Genomic DNA, 14,800 nt, shown 5'->3' with positions numbered 1-14,800 from the left:
CAGAAATTCAAAATCTCCCTTATCCTCTAGTCACTTTTGTCACAGCTGTGCCATCGAGCCTGTCACATAGCGCTCAGATATCAGTGGGCCTCACACAATCCAAAAGTGTCCACTGTCCACAAGTGTGTGCAGAAATTCAAAATCTCCCTTATCCTCTAGTCACTTTTGTCACAGCAGTGCCATCGAGCCTGTCACATAGCGCTCAGATATCAGTGGGCCTCACACAATCCAAAAGTGTCCAGTGTCCAAAAGTGTGTGCAGAGATTCAAAATCTCCCTTATCCTCTAGTCCCTTTTGTCACAGCTGTGCCATTGAGCCTGTCACATAGCGCTCAGATATCAGTGGGCCTCACACAATCCAAAAGTGTCCACTGTCCACAAGTGTGTGCAGAAATTCAAAATCTCCCTTATCCTCTAGTCACTTTTGTCACAGCTGTGCCATCGAGCCTGTCACATAGCGCTCAGATATCAGTGGGCCTCACACAATCCAAAAGTGTCCAGTGTCCAAAAGTGTGTGCAGAGATTAAAAATCTCCCTTATCCTCTAATCACTTTTGTCACAGCTGTGCCATCGAGCCTGTCACATAGCGCTCAGATATCAGTGGGCCTCACACAATCCAAAAGTGTCCACTGTCCACAAGTGTGTGCAGAAATTCAAAATCTCCCTTATCCTCTAGTCACTTTTGTCACAGCAGTGCCATCGAGCCTGTCACAGAGCGCTCAGATATCAGTGGGCCTCACACAATCCAAAAGTGTCCAGTGTCCAAAAGTGTGTGCAGAGATTCAAAATCTCCCTTATCCTCTAGTCACTTTTGTCACAGCTGTGCCATCGAGCCTGTCACATAGCGCTCAGATATTCATTGGGCCTCACACAATCCAAAAGTGTCCAGTGTCCAAAAGTGTGTGCAGAAATTCAAAATCTCCCTTATCCTCTAGTCACTTTTGTCACAGCTGTGCCATCGAGCCTGTCACATAGCGCTCAGATATCAGTGGGCCTCACACAATCCAAAAGTGTCCACTGCCCACAAGTGTGTGCAGAAATTCAAAATCTCCCTTATCCTCTAGTCACTTTTGTCACAGCAGTGCCATCGAGCCTGTCACATAGCGCTCAGATATCAGTGGGCCTCACACAATCCAAAAGTGTCCACTGTCCACAAGTGTGTGCAGAAATTCAAAATCTCCCTTATCCTCTAGTCACTTTTGTCACAGCAGTGCCATCGAGCCTGTCACATAGCGCTCAGATATCAGTGGGCCTCACACAATCCAAAAGTGTCCACTGTCCACAAGTGTGTGCAGAAATTCAAAATCTCCCTTATCCTCTAGTCACTTTTGTCACAGCTGTGCCATCGAGCCTGTCACATAGCGCTCAGATATCAGTGGGCCTCACTCAATCCAAAAGTGTCCAGTGTCCAAAAGTGTGTGCAGAGATTCAAAATCTCCCTTATCCTCTAGTCACTTTTGTCACAGCTGTGCCATCGAGCCTGTCACATAGCGCTCAGATATCAGTGGGCCTCACACAATCCAAAAGTGTCCACTATCCACAAGTGTGTGCAGAAATTCAAAATCTCCCTTATCCTCTAGTCACTTTTGTCACAGCAGTGCCATCGAGCCTGTCACATAGCGCTCAGATATCAGTGGGCCTCACACAATCCAAAAGTGTCCAGTGTCCAAAAGTGTGTGCAGAGATTCAAAATCTCCCTTATCCTCTAGTCACTTTTGTCACAGCTGTGCCATCGAGCCTGTCACATAGCGCTCAGATATCAGTGGGCCTCACACAATCCAAAAGTGTCCACTGTCCACAAGTGTGAGCAGAAATTCAAAATCTCCCTTATCCTCTAGTCACTTTTGTCACAGCAGTGCCATCGAGCCTGTCACATAGCGCTCAGATATCAGTGGGCCTCACACAATCCAAAAGTGTCCACTGTCCACAAGTGTGTGCAGAAATTCAAAATCTCCCTTATCCTCTAGTCACTTTTGTCACAGCTGTGCCATCGAGCCTGTCACATAGCGCTCAGATATCAGTGGGCCTCACACAATCCAAAAGTGTCCAGTGTCCAAAAGTGTGTGCAGAGATTCAAAATCTCCCTTATCCTCTAGTCACTTTTGTCACAGCTGTGCCATCGAGCCTGTCACATAGCGCTCAGATATCAGTGGGCCTCACACAATCCAAAAGTGTCCACTGTCCACAAGTGTGTGCAGAAATTCAAAATCTCCCTTATCCTCTAGTCACTTTTGTCACAGCTGTGCCATCGAGCCTGTCACATAGCGCTCAGATATCAGTGGGCCTCACACAATCCAAAAGTGTCCAGTGTCCACAAGTGTGTGCAGAGATTCAAAATCTCCCTTATCCTCTAGTCACTTTTGTCACAGCTGTGCCATCGAGCCTGTCACATAGCGCTCAGATATCAGTGGGCCTCACACAATCCAAAAGTATCCAGTGTCCAAAAGTGTGTGCAGAGATTCAAAATCTCCCTTATCCTCTAGTCACTTTTGTCACAGCTGTGCCATCGAGCCTGTCACATAGCGCTCAGATATCAGTGGGCCTCACACAATCCAAAAGTGTCCAGTGTCCAAAAGTGTGTGCAGAGATTCAAAATCTCCCTTATCCTCTAGTCACTTTTGTCACAGCTGTGCCATCGAGCCTGTCACATAGCGCTCAGATATCAGTGGGCCTCACACAATCCAAAAGTGTCCAGTGTCCAAAAGTGTGTGCAGAGATTCAAAATCTCCCTTATCCTCTAGTCACTTTTGTCACAGCTGTGCCATTGAGCCTGTCACATAGCGCTCAGATATTCATTGGGCCTCACACAATCCAAAAGTGTCCAGTGTCCACAAGTGTCTGCAGAAATTCAAAATCTCCCCTGTCCTATAGACACCTTGTACCTTGTTTTACATTACTATATAGTTTGTTGGATTTTGTCTACATTTCTACCAAAAATGAGGAAGGCTGGTGGAAGAGGCCGTGGAATTGGGCAGGGGTTGGCAGCTGGTAATGATGGTGTTGGTGGTGGATCTGATGGTAGTGGCAAGAGCAAAATAGGACCGAATGCAGGAGGTGCTGACCCTGCGTTATCGTCTGGCTACATAAGGCCTCGAACGCTTAGTTTTCTAGGAGTTGGCAAACCGCTTTTAAAGCCAGAGCATCAGGAAAAAGTTTTGTCTTACATTGCTGACTCAGCCTCCAGCTCTATCGCCTCCTCTTCTTCAGTTGTAAAAAGTAAAAGCACTGAGTCGTCATTGGAGGCTCATGTTCATGAACCACACCTTTCCTTGTGTCCTTCACCCCAACCAAGATTGAAGGATGACGCAGGCCATACTACTGATTACTCCATGGAGCTGTTTTCACATACCATGCCTGGATTATCAAGTGAAATGGTGAATTACCCAGGCCAAGATGAATCTGACATGGAGTGCACTGATGCACAGCCGCAGATGGATGATTCTGCTGGTACATTCACTCAGAGCACTACATTGTCCTCGCAGTGTACAGAGCCAGATTCTGACCCTGATGAGACTCAGGTGCCCCTTCCCGCACACTATACCACCATACACGGTGACACAGAGGAAGGTGCACATGACATAGAAGAGGAGGTGATGGATGACCCAGTTGTTGACCCAGATTGGCATCCATTGGGGGAAGAGGGTGCTGCTTCCAATAGCTCAGATGAGGAGCATCCACAGCAGACATCGACATCGCAACAGCTGTTATCTGGCAGGCCCGGAGCACTCCAAAGACAGGTTCCAAACATCAAAAGAGTTGCTGGACAGCTTGTCCAGAGGGTCAAAAGATCACAGCGTGCTAGGCCGCAAAATGTCTGCCAAAGTAGGAAGAGTGCAGTGTGGCACTTTTTTGAACAAAATCCTCATGATCAGGCCAAGGTTATCTGTAAGAAGTGCGCAAAGACCTTTAGCCGAGGGAAAAATCTGAAAAATTTGAATACCAGTTGCATGCTTAGACATTTAACCAGCATGCACTTGCAAGCGTGGACACAACACCAAACCTCAAGTGCCACATGTGCAACTGATCACAACGAAGGTAGTCAGCAACGCTACATTGTTTCCCCCACTGTAAGCCCACCGGTTAGCACAGCAGCAAATGTTGAGGTGTCGTTGCAAGGCCACAGCAGTCAGGGAATCCCACTGTTATATCAACGAAAGACTGATTCTAGGCCATCAGAAAGAACACCAACTCCATCACCATCATCAACCCTCTCTCAGTCCACCCTGTCCACCGCTACTTCCACCATATGCAGCTCTCAAGTCCAGCTCACCCTCCCAGACACTATGAGTAGGTCAAGAAAGTACTCAGTCTCTCATCCGCATACACTGGGTTTGAACGCCCACATTGCCAAACTAATCTCGTTTGAGATGATGCCCTTTCGGTTGGTGGAAAGCACAGCTTTCTGCGAACTCATGGCCTATGCAGTACCACGCTATGACCTACCCAGTCGCCACTTCTTCTCTCGCAAAGCCATCCCAGCCCTCCACCATCATGTGAAAGACCGCATTGTCCATGCACTCAAGCAGTCAGTGAGCGGAAAGGTGCACCTCACAACTGATGCATGGTCCAGTCGGCATGGCCAGGGCCGTTACGTGTCCATCACTGCGCACTGGGTTAATGTGGTGGATGCAGGGTCCACAGGGGACAGCGGTGGTGGGACAGTGCTGCCTAGCCCACGGTATAGGAAACAGTTGGCTGTAGGCGTTCGACCCTCCTCCTCCTCCTCCTCCTCCAGAAGCGAAAGCTCGTCCACAGAGCGCAGTCGTACGAGCACTTCATCTGCAGCTGCCACTGTTGCACACGATGTGTCCCCCTATCGAGCAGCTAGTGGAAAGCGTCAGCAGGCTGTGTTGCAGATGATGTGTTTGGGCGACAGACACACCGCCGAGGTGCTGGCCGAGTACTTGAAGCAACAAACTGAGTCATGGCTGGGCAGTGTACATCTTGAGGCAGGCAAGGTAGTTAGTGATAACGGCCGTAATTTTGTGGCAGCCATAGCCCTTTCAAAACTCAGCCACATACCTTGCTTGGCTCACACCTTGAACCTGGTGGTGCAGTGCTTCCTCAAAAATTATCCGGAGTTAACAGCCCTGCTCCAGAAGGTGCGAAGACTGTGCGCGCACATCCGCCGGTCGCCTGTACACTCCATTCGTATGCAGAAGTTGCAGCGATTGCTCCACCTTCCCAACCACCGCCTCATTATCGACATTGCAACAAGGTGGAACTCCACCCTGCACATGGTGGAGCGGCTGTGCGAGCAGAGGCAGGCCATAATGCATTTGTGGGAGGATACACGGCCAGGCACTTTGAGGGCAGACATGGAGTTGACAGGTGTGCAGTAGTCGAAGCTGAAAGACCTCTGTAAAGTCCTTCAGTGTTTTGAGGAAGGCACATGGCTGGTAAGCGCAGATGACGCCATCCTAAGCATGAGCATCCCACTTATGCGTCTGCTCATGCAAACTTTGACGCACCTTAAGGAGCAGGCGTCTGCAGCCAATGTTGATGAGGAGGAAGAGGAGGAGGGAATCCTTGATGACATTCAGCCATTGTCTGCTCAGGGACCTCTCCTGGACGAGGTGGAGGAAGAAGAGGAGGAGGAGGAGGATGATGGGGATGATTACTTAGGGGAGGAGGATGCATCTCGTGGGGCAAGTGAAAATGTTGGCGTGGCAAGGTCTGGTACAGGGTTTGTGCGTGACTGGAGGGATGTGGATTTGCCAGAAAGTGCTCCTCCACCCAGCACTCGCAGTGCATCATTGACACCGGGAACATTGGCCCACATGTCAGATTATGCCTTGCGGATCCTAAAAAGGGACCCCCGCATTGCCAAAATGATGAACGATGACGACTATTGGTTGGCCAGCATCCTGGATCCACGCTATAAAGGCAAATTACAAAACATCATGCCACAGGAGAACCTTGACCTAATATTGGCTAATAAACAAGCAACTCTGGTAAATCGGTTGCTTGAGGCATTCCCAGCACACAGCAGCGGTGATGGTTCTCACACGAGCCGTACGGGCCGGGGGAAGCTTGGCAGAGGTGTTCGTGGTGCACACAGCAGAAGTGGCGTTGGAGACAGGGGTTTCATGACAATGTTGTGGACTGATTTTTCAAATACCGCTCACACAACTGGTAATACTGCATCGATGGAAAGTGACAAGAGACAGCAGTTGACAACTATGGTTACAAACTACTTTTCCTCCCATATCGATGTTCTCCCACACAGGTCATTCCCCTTTGACTATTGGGCCGCTAAACTGGACACCTGGCCTGAATTGGCCCAATATGCCTTACAGGAGCTCGCTTGCCCAGCTGCAAGTGAGCTATCGGAAAGAGTCTTCAGTGCAGCTGGATCAATCCTGACAGAAAAAAGGACCCGTCTGTCAACCCAAAATGTGGATGATCTAACCTTCATTAAAATGAACCACGCATGGGTTTCCAAGGATTTTGTCCCACCTTCCCCTGATGACACATAGGGTGACAGAAAAATGGCTTGCTTTGGTCCACCTCTTCCTGGTACTTCACCTATTTCGCCTTTTGCATCAGCTGAATGTCCAACATCAACATATGCCACTTTCTAAAACTCCCTAACTGTGCTGCCTCCCCCCCCATGGCCGGGGTCACCACCTACCGCACGACACCGTGCGAGTGCCGTTGCCCTGGACAGGTGGGTAGGCCGACTCTTGGGCGCGGGCACTGGCACAGGGTCCCTCATAGTGCAATCAAGTGTCTCTGACGGTGGTGGTGCACACCCGCCGTCAGACACACCGCTGTACTATGAGGGGCCCAGTGCCAGTACCGACACCCACGAGTGGGCCCCCCTTGCTTGAGCAGGGCCCCAGCATTTGCAATCTTTACCTCTCCCTGCTCCTCCGCTGTGTAATCTGGGCCGTCAAATCCATACTGTGCCTGACACCGTCTGAGCCTGCCTCCTGAGACATATATTTTGAATGTGTACGCTATCCATACATGTTATCTGGGGATACGGTACCCTTTCTAACCTTTGTGCAATCACGTCCAATCCATACTGGGCCTAACACCGTCTGAGCCTGCCTCCTGAGACATATATTTTGAATGTGTACGCTATCCATACATGTTATCCAGGGATACGGTACCCTTTCTAACCTTTGTGCAATCACGTGCAATCCATACTGGGCCTAACACCGTCTGAGCCTGCCTCATGCTGTATAGACATATATTTTGAATGTGTACGCTATCCATACATGTTATCCAGGGATACGGTACCATTTCTAACCTTTGTGCAATCACGTGCAATCCATACTGGGCCTAACACCGTCTGAGCCTGCCTCCTGAGACATATATTTTGAATGTGTACGCTATCCATACATGTTATCCAGGGATACGGTACCCTTTCTAACCTTTGTGCAATCACGTGCAATCCATACTGGGCCTAACACCGTCTGATCCTGCCTCATGCTGTATAGACATATATTTTGAATGTGTACGCTATCCATACATGTTATCCAGGGATACGGTACCCTTTCTAACCTTAGTGCAATCACGTGCAATCCATACTGGGCCTAACACCATCTGAGCCTGCCTCATGCTGTATAGACATATATTTTGAATGTGTACGCTATCCATACATGTTATCCGGGGATACGGTACCCTTTCTAACCTATGTGCAATCACGTGCAATCCATACTGGGCCTAACACCGTCTGAGCCTGCCTCCTGAGACATATATTTTGAATGTGTACGCTATCCATACATGTTATCCAGGGATACGGTACCCTTTCTAACCTTTGTGCAATCACGTGCAATCCATACTGGGCCTAACACCGTCTGAGCCTGCCTCATGCTGTATAGACATATATTTTGAATGTGTACGCTATCCATACATGTTATCCAGGGATACGGTACCCTTTCTAACCTTTGTGCAATCACGTGCAATCCATACTGTGCCTAACACCGTCTGAGCCTGCCTCATGCTGTATAGACATATATTTTGAATGTGTACGCTATCCATACATGTTATCCGGGGATACGGTACCCTTTCTAACCTTTGTGCAATCACGTGCAGTCCATACTGGGCCTAACACCGTCTGAGCCTGCCTACTGAGACATATATTTTGAATGTGTACGCTTTCCATACATGTTATCCAGGGATACGGTACCCTTTCTAACCTTTGTGCAATCACGTGCAATCCATACTGGGCCTAACACCGTCTGAGCCTGCCTCATGCTGTATAGACATATATTTTGAATGTGTACGCTATCCATACATGTTATCTGGGGATACGGTACCCTTTCTAACCTTTGTGCAATCACGTGCAATCCATACTGGGCCTAACACCGTCTGAGCCTGCCTCCTGAGACATATATTTTGAATGTGTACGCTATCCATACATGTTATCCAGGGATACGGTACCCTTTCTAACCTTTGTGCAATCACGTGCAATCCATACTGGGCCTAACACCGTCTGAGCCTGCCTCCTGAGACATATATTTTGAATGTGTACGCTATCCATACATGTTATCCAGGGATACCGTACCCTTTCTAACCTTTGTGCAATCACGTGCAATCCATACTGGGCCTAACACCGTCTGAGCCTGCCTCCTGAGACATATATTTTGAATGTGTACGCTATCCATACATGTTATCCAGGGATACGGTACCCTTTCTAACCTTTGTGCAATCACGTGCAATCCATACTGGGCCTAACACCATCTGAGCCTGCCTCATGCTGTATAGACATATATTTTGAATGTGTACGCTATCCATACATGTTATCCAGGGATACGGTACCCTTTCTAACCTTTGTGCAATCACGTGCAATCCATACTGGGCCTAACACCGTCTGAGCCTGCCTCATGCTGTATAGACATATATTTTGAATGTGTACGCTATCCATACATGTTATCCGGGGATACGGTACCCTTTCTAACCTTTGTGCAATCACGTGCAATCCATACTGGGCCTAACACCATCTGAGCCTGCCTCCTGAGACATATATTTTGAATGTGTACGCTATCCATACATGTTATCCAGGGATACGGTACCCTTTCTAACCTTTGTGCAATCACGTGCAATCCATACTGGGCCTAACACCGTCTGAGCCTGCCTCCTGAGACATATATTTTGAATGTGTACGCTATCCATACATGTTATCCAGGGATACCGTACCCTTTCTAACCTTTGTGCAATCACGTGCAATCCATACTGGGCCTAACACCGTCTGAGCCTGCCTCCTGAGACATATATTTTGAATGTGTACGCTATCCATACATGTTATCCAGGGATACGGTACCCTTTCTAACCTTTGTGCAATCACGTGCAATCCATACTGGGCCTAACACCGTCTGAGCCTGCCTCATGCTGTATAGACATATATTTTGAATGTGTACGCTATCCATACATGTTATCCAGGGATACGGTACCCTTTCTAACCTTTGTGCAATCACGTGCAATCCATACTGGGCCTAACACCGTCTGAGCCTGCCTCATGCTGTATACACATATATTTTGAATGTGTATGCTATCCATACATGTTATCCGGGGATACGGTACCCTTTCTAACCTTTGTGCAATCACGTGCAATCCATACTGGGCCTAACACCGTCTGAGCCTGCCTCCTGAGACATATATTTTGAATGTGTACGCTATCCATACATGTTATCTGGGGATACGGTACCCTTTCTCACCTTTGTGCAATCACGTGTAATCCATACTGGGCGTGAGAACAGCTGGCGAGCTGTTAAGCAATCTACAGCACCTGTCCAGACAAGTACAGGGATTCCCTAGCGAGGAGACTTATTTGATTGTTTTCAATGTTGGGACAGCAATTTTTGGGGAGCACTATACTCTGGAGAATGATAGATGGGGCCCACCATACACGGGAACATTCCAAAGGTGGACATCAGACACTGGAGCAGCATCTACAGGGCCCATTATACACTAGAGCATTAGAAATGGGGCCCATTATGTTTGGAGCATTATTTGGGCCCATAAGACAGTGGAGCTTCATCCATGGGGACCAACATATACTGTAGCATTATGTGGAGCTCATCATATACTGTTTCAAACATTATGTGGGACCAATGATTCTGTATGGAGAAATAGATGGGCCTCGTCATGAGATGTAAAAAGTGAGGTATTTTTCATTGTACTATACCACTATTTCTCTGCCGTATCGGAGCATGATGAGTTGTGGTATGTGTTAAAGGGGCGCTCTTTCGCCCAGGGCACATGAAAACCTGGAGCCAGCCCTCCCCCCCACAGTTTGTAGCCAAATAACCCCCATTTTTCAGTGCGTAACTTGTATTATGAAGTTAATTAAGGTTGACAAGCTTAAGAAAGAAGAATTGATGCTTTTGGCAATCAAATGGGCACTGTAGGTGTGTTTCCTGTCCTCCTCTCACTGCCGACTTTTATTCCCCATTGACTTACATTGGGTTTCGTGTTTCGGGACGACCCCGACTTTTCCCTATAATCGGACGATCTTGCTCGACCCGACTTTTGGAAAAGTCGGGTTTCACGAAACGAAACGCGACCCTAAAAAACCAAAAGTCGCTCATCTCTACCAGCCACTACTAGATGATTCTGCTGCTACATTGACCCAGACCACTACATTCCCCTCGCACTCTACACAGGCAGAATCTGACCCTGATGAAACTCAGGTTCCCCTTCCCGCATACTATACCACCTTACACGGTGACAAAGAGGAAGGTGCAGATGAAAGTGCAGGTTCCTTGAGCAGGTGGGGGGGCATACTCATGGGTGACAGCACTGGCACAGGGCACCTCATAGTGCGCAAAAGTGTCTCTGCTGGTGGGAGGGCCCATCCGCCGTCAGACACACCGCCGTACTATGAGGGGCCCTGTGCCAGTGCCGTCGCCAACAAGTGGGCCCTCCCTGCTTGCTCTGGATCAGAGCACTTGCAAAGTTGAAATACTTACCTCTCGCTGCTCCACCGCCGTGACATCTTCCGCGTTTCCTGACAGTGACATTCTGGTCAGAGCGTGCGATGACATCACATCTGTATGCCATCTGCCTAAACAGTCCAAGTGCAGTGAGATGGAAGATGGGGACAACGAGGAGTCCAGACTAGTACAGGGATTCCCTAGAGAGGAGACTTATTTCATTGTTTTCTTTGTTGGGACATCTATTTTTGGGGAGCACTATACTCTGGAGAATGATATATGAGGCCCACCATACACTGCAGCATTCCAAAGGTGGACATCAGACACTGGAGCAGCATTTACAGGGCTCATTATGCACTGGAGCATTAGAAATGGGGCCCATTATATATGGAGCATTATTTGGGCCCATAAGACAGTGGAGCTTCATCCATGGGGACCAACATATACTGTAGCATTATGTGGAGCTCATCATATACTGTATTCAACATTATATGGGACCAATGATTCTGTATGGAGAAATATATGGGCCTCATTACTCTGTATGGTGCACTATGTGGTGGCCATAATACTGTATGGAGTAATATACTGTCCATTTTTGGAGCTATTGGAGAATTTAAAATGGATATCAGTCATGTGATGTAAGAAGTGAAGTATTTTTCATTGTACTATACCGCTATTTCTCTGCCGTATCAGAGGATCATGAATTGTGGCATGTGTTAAAGGAGCCCAGTGACACTCTTTGGCCCTGGGCCCACGAAAATCTGGAGCCAGCCCTACCTCCCCCCCACAACTTTAGCCAAATAACCCCCAGTTTTCAATGCCTAACTATTATTATAAAGTGAATTAAGGTTGACAAGCTTAAGTAATAAGAATTGAAGTTTTTGGCATTAAAATGGGCTCTGTAGGTGTGTTTCCTGTCCTCCACTCCCTGCTGACCTTGGTTCCCTATTGACTTGCATTGGGTTTCATGTTTCAGTTGGCCTTCGACTTTTCACGATAATCGGCCAATTTGGTTCGACCCGACTTTTGAGAAAGTCGGGTTTCATGAAGCCCGACTCGACCTGAAAAAAGGCAAAGTCGCTCATCTCTAGTTGATAGTTAATATCTGCCCACAACTGTCTGCCTAGCCATTTCTGGTTTCAATTATAGAGGGACCCTACGTCATTTTTGGGGGTGTCCCCCATTTAAATAACCAGTAAAGGATAAGTATACAGCTGTGAGGGGATATAAATAGCCTGGAAAGCTACATGGGTATTTCTCCCTGCCCATGCTATAAAAATCTGTCCCAACTGTCCACTTTCCCTCTTCTGGTTAATAAATTGTCAGGGGAAATTTTTCAGAAATGTATTTATTAATTAAATACATGTACAGTAATCTACAAATGTACTGGACTAATTATATATGTCACTGACATCTGTATATGGATCTTTCCTACAGTATGTGTTTATATATATTCTTTTCTGACTTGTTATGCTGTGATTTTACTGGCTTGGTTTGAGTTGGTATACATGCAGCACGTAAACGCATGTTCACATTAGCCATAAAACACACAAAACCTACAAGAGACAAAATGAGCAAAAATCCTGCTGTAACTAAATAAATAAAAAGCAAAAGTGCATTTAAATAACACAGAGTTCTTAGTAATACTGTTTTTGATCAAAAATAGCATAAAAGCCGTCCCACTGTCGACAAGATGACTCTGAACAGGACTGCCCTATACTGTCTAAAATTAAAACCTTACCATGTGTCAGAGTTGACAAAAATTTAGCTTGATTTTAGTTGTTATACATACAGCACTTAAACGCATGTGATTTTACTGTGCGCAGCTGATGAAATGTCGGGTTTTCAAGGAGATGAGTGCTAAAAATTTGAACTAATGGCAAAGCCACAAAAGAAGGCTAAAACCCTCCAAAAATTCTGATTAAACAGCAGAAAAAAAGGCAGCACTGCTTACCTGCCCAGATCTTAGAACAAATGCACTACAGGATGCAGCCAGCCCTTATAGCAAGATGTTAGCAGCACAGGTGCGAAATACTGGATCAACAGCCACTACCCATTCATGGTGGGGGTGACTGCCTAGTATGCAATTGCACAATGAAGGCACGCATAGGGCGCTATTCACATAGTGTCTGGTTCACAGCCTATTAGTCTGGTTCCTAGCTTTGTGCTCGTCTGGAACCCCTCTAAGAACCCCTATGCTGTCTATGTAGATTTTTGGATCAAAAGACCCAGCAGGTGTCGACCTTTTATTTCTGCGTAGAGTATCATCATTCATTTTACACCTTTTTATCTCTTCTGCTGAAATTATTTGGAATGACATGAGTACCTGGGCTAATGCACAGCTGCCAACCCAGTTTGTCGGCAACCGGGCCCTTAGCCTCAGGTCCCCACATACCCACCATATATCACTCTTTGCTACAGTCTGATTGTTGAACCACTTAGCTTTGTAACCATTCGTATCTGTAGATAGAATAAGACAAAAACACCTACAACTCCATATGTATTATTTTGAGTTAACTATATTTTGGTCAGTTTTACCCATAACTAAGACACTTTACCTATCACTAAGCTCCTAAGACAAATAAGACAAATCTTTGTATCATTTCTGATTCTGATTTTTTTTCTTTATTATGCATTGTTGATTACAGATGGCAGTGCCATATTTCGTGGATGTTTCCGACGACCAGAGAATATATCTCTTGCTATCCCAGTGAGCCACATTATGTTAAATATGTCTGTGGACAAATGTGTTGATTTCTGCACCGAAAAGGTTAGTGTATTTTTATTTTACATTTATTTAAAATCCACCTTCAGTTTGGATGTCCTATAATTAGTACTAAAATACTATAACTAATTCAGTATATTTTTTGCTTTTTCTTAACGAATATACAAAAGACCAAATAGTTCATAATCTGTATATTCAAAATAGTCAGTTGACTGTTCCTGCGGGCTCTCTACTTTCAATTTACATTACTCCTTATGTAAGTTAATACCACCATTTAATTTTGGATACTTATTAAAGGGAACCTATGAGCTCCAAAATACTATGTACTTGAAGACATAGTGGTAATCTGTGGGTAAATAGTGTTTAACTCATGTCTATATGGCTTACCAAAGCAGCCCCATTACGAGGAGAAAATGAGTTGCTCCATGCAGCCATTTGCTTCTAGTCATTGAGGCTAGTTACCGATATCGCTGAGTATTCAGAGTATGCCCTGTAACCACTGCACAATGTTTGGCAGTCTGCTCTGCAGCTTTTATGTGTAGAGCAGAAAGTTAATGTGTCAGGGAGTGATTACAGTAGGTTCTCTGTAGAGCGAGCAATGACTGCATCGCCCTGATGACTGGAAGTTAGCAGCTGCAGGTAGTACCGTATTTTTCAGACTATAAGATGCACCGGACCATAAGACGCACCTGCTTACAAGCATTAAGCAGCTGCTGGCAAAGGAGCAGGACACTGTGAGGGAGCGGAGGAAGGTAAGTGTAATGTTTTTTTTAATCTTTTCCAGGATAAGGATGGAGCCAATCATACCTGGATAAGGATGGGACCAGTCATACTGATGTGGAAATTTATAGTTGGGTAAATTTACCCCTGTGCGTACTGTGGCCTTCCCAAATTAGACAGAGTCTTACTGAGCGCTCAAAGAAGGAAAGATGCCAGACTTGGGTGGCAGCAATACCTCCCAGCAAAACTCTGGAAGTTTATTGAATATACTTGGTTTTATCAGTTGTACAGAAAGGAGTGGCTACTCATTAACATAGAGGCTTTACTTCTTAGCTAATTGGTCAGTTTTAATGCATAAACATATATGGGCGTCGACCTAAGGTGACTTAAGCATCAGATGATATACTGCTCTTTGTCTTACAATGTCAGCAATGTTCTGATATCGGCTGGCACATCTGGCCTAAACTTCC

At 46.4% G+C, this 14,800-nt stretch overlaps 1 protein-coding gene across 2 annotated transcripts in view; it reads left to right on the top strand.

Annotated features, from left to right (window-relative positions):
• The window catches only part of WSCD2 (WSC domain containing 2), a 606,696-nt gene that overhangs the window by 449,907 nt on the left and 141,989 nt on the right, over positions 1–14,800 (top strand). For both annotated transcript variants that reach the window (XM_073562054.1, XM_073562051.1), the window contains one exon: positions 13,534–13,655. In XM_073562054.1, coding sequence (XP_073418155.1) covers positions 13,534–13,655 — 122 coding nt within the window. The remainder of the gene's footprint in view (positions 1–13,533; positions 13,656–14,800) is intronic.

The sequence above is a fragment of the Dendrobates tinctorius genome, unplaced genomic scaffold (genome assembly GCF_039654945.1).
Source record: "Dendrobates tinctorius isolate UK_male_01 unplaced genomic scaffold, ASM3965494v1 ptg000003l, whole genome shotgun sequence".
NCBI lineage: Eukaryota > Metazoa > Chordata > Amphibia > Anura > Dendrobatidae > Dendrobates > Dendrobates tinctorius.
Note: the sequence above shows the minus strand (reverse complement) of the source record. Positions and strands in the feature narration are given on the sequence as shown.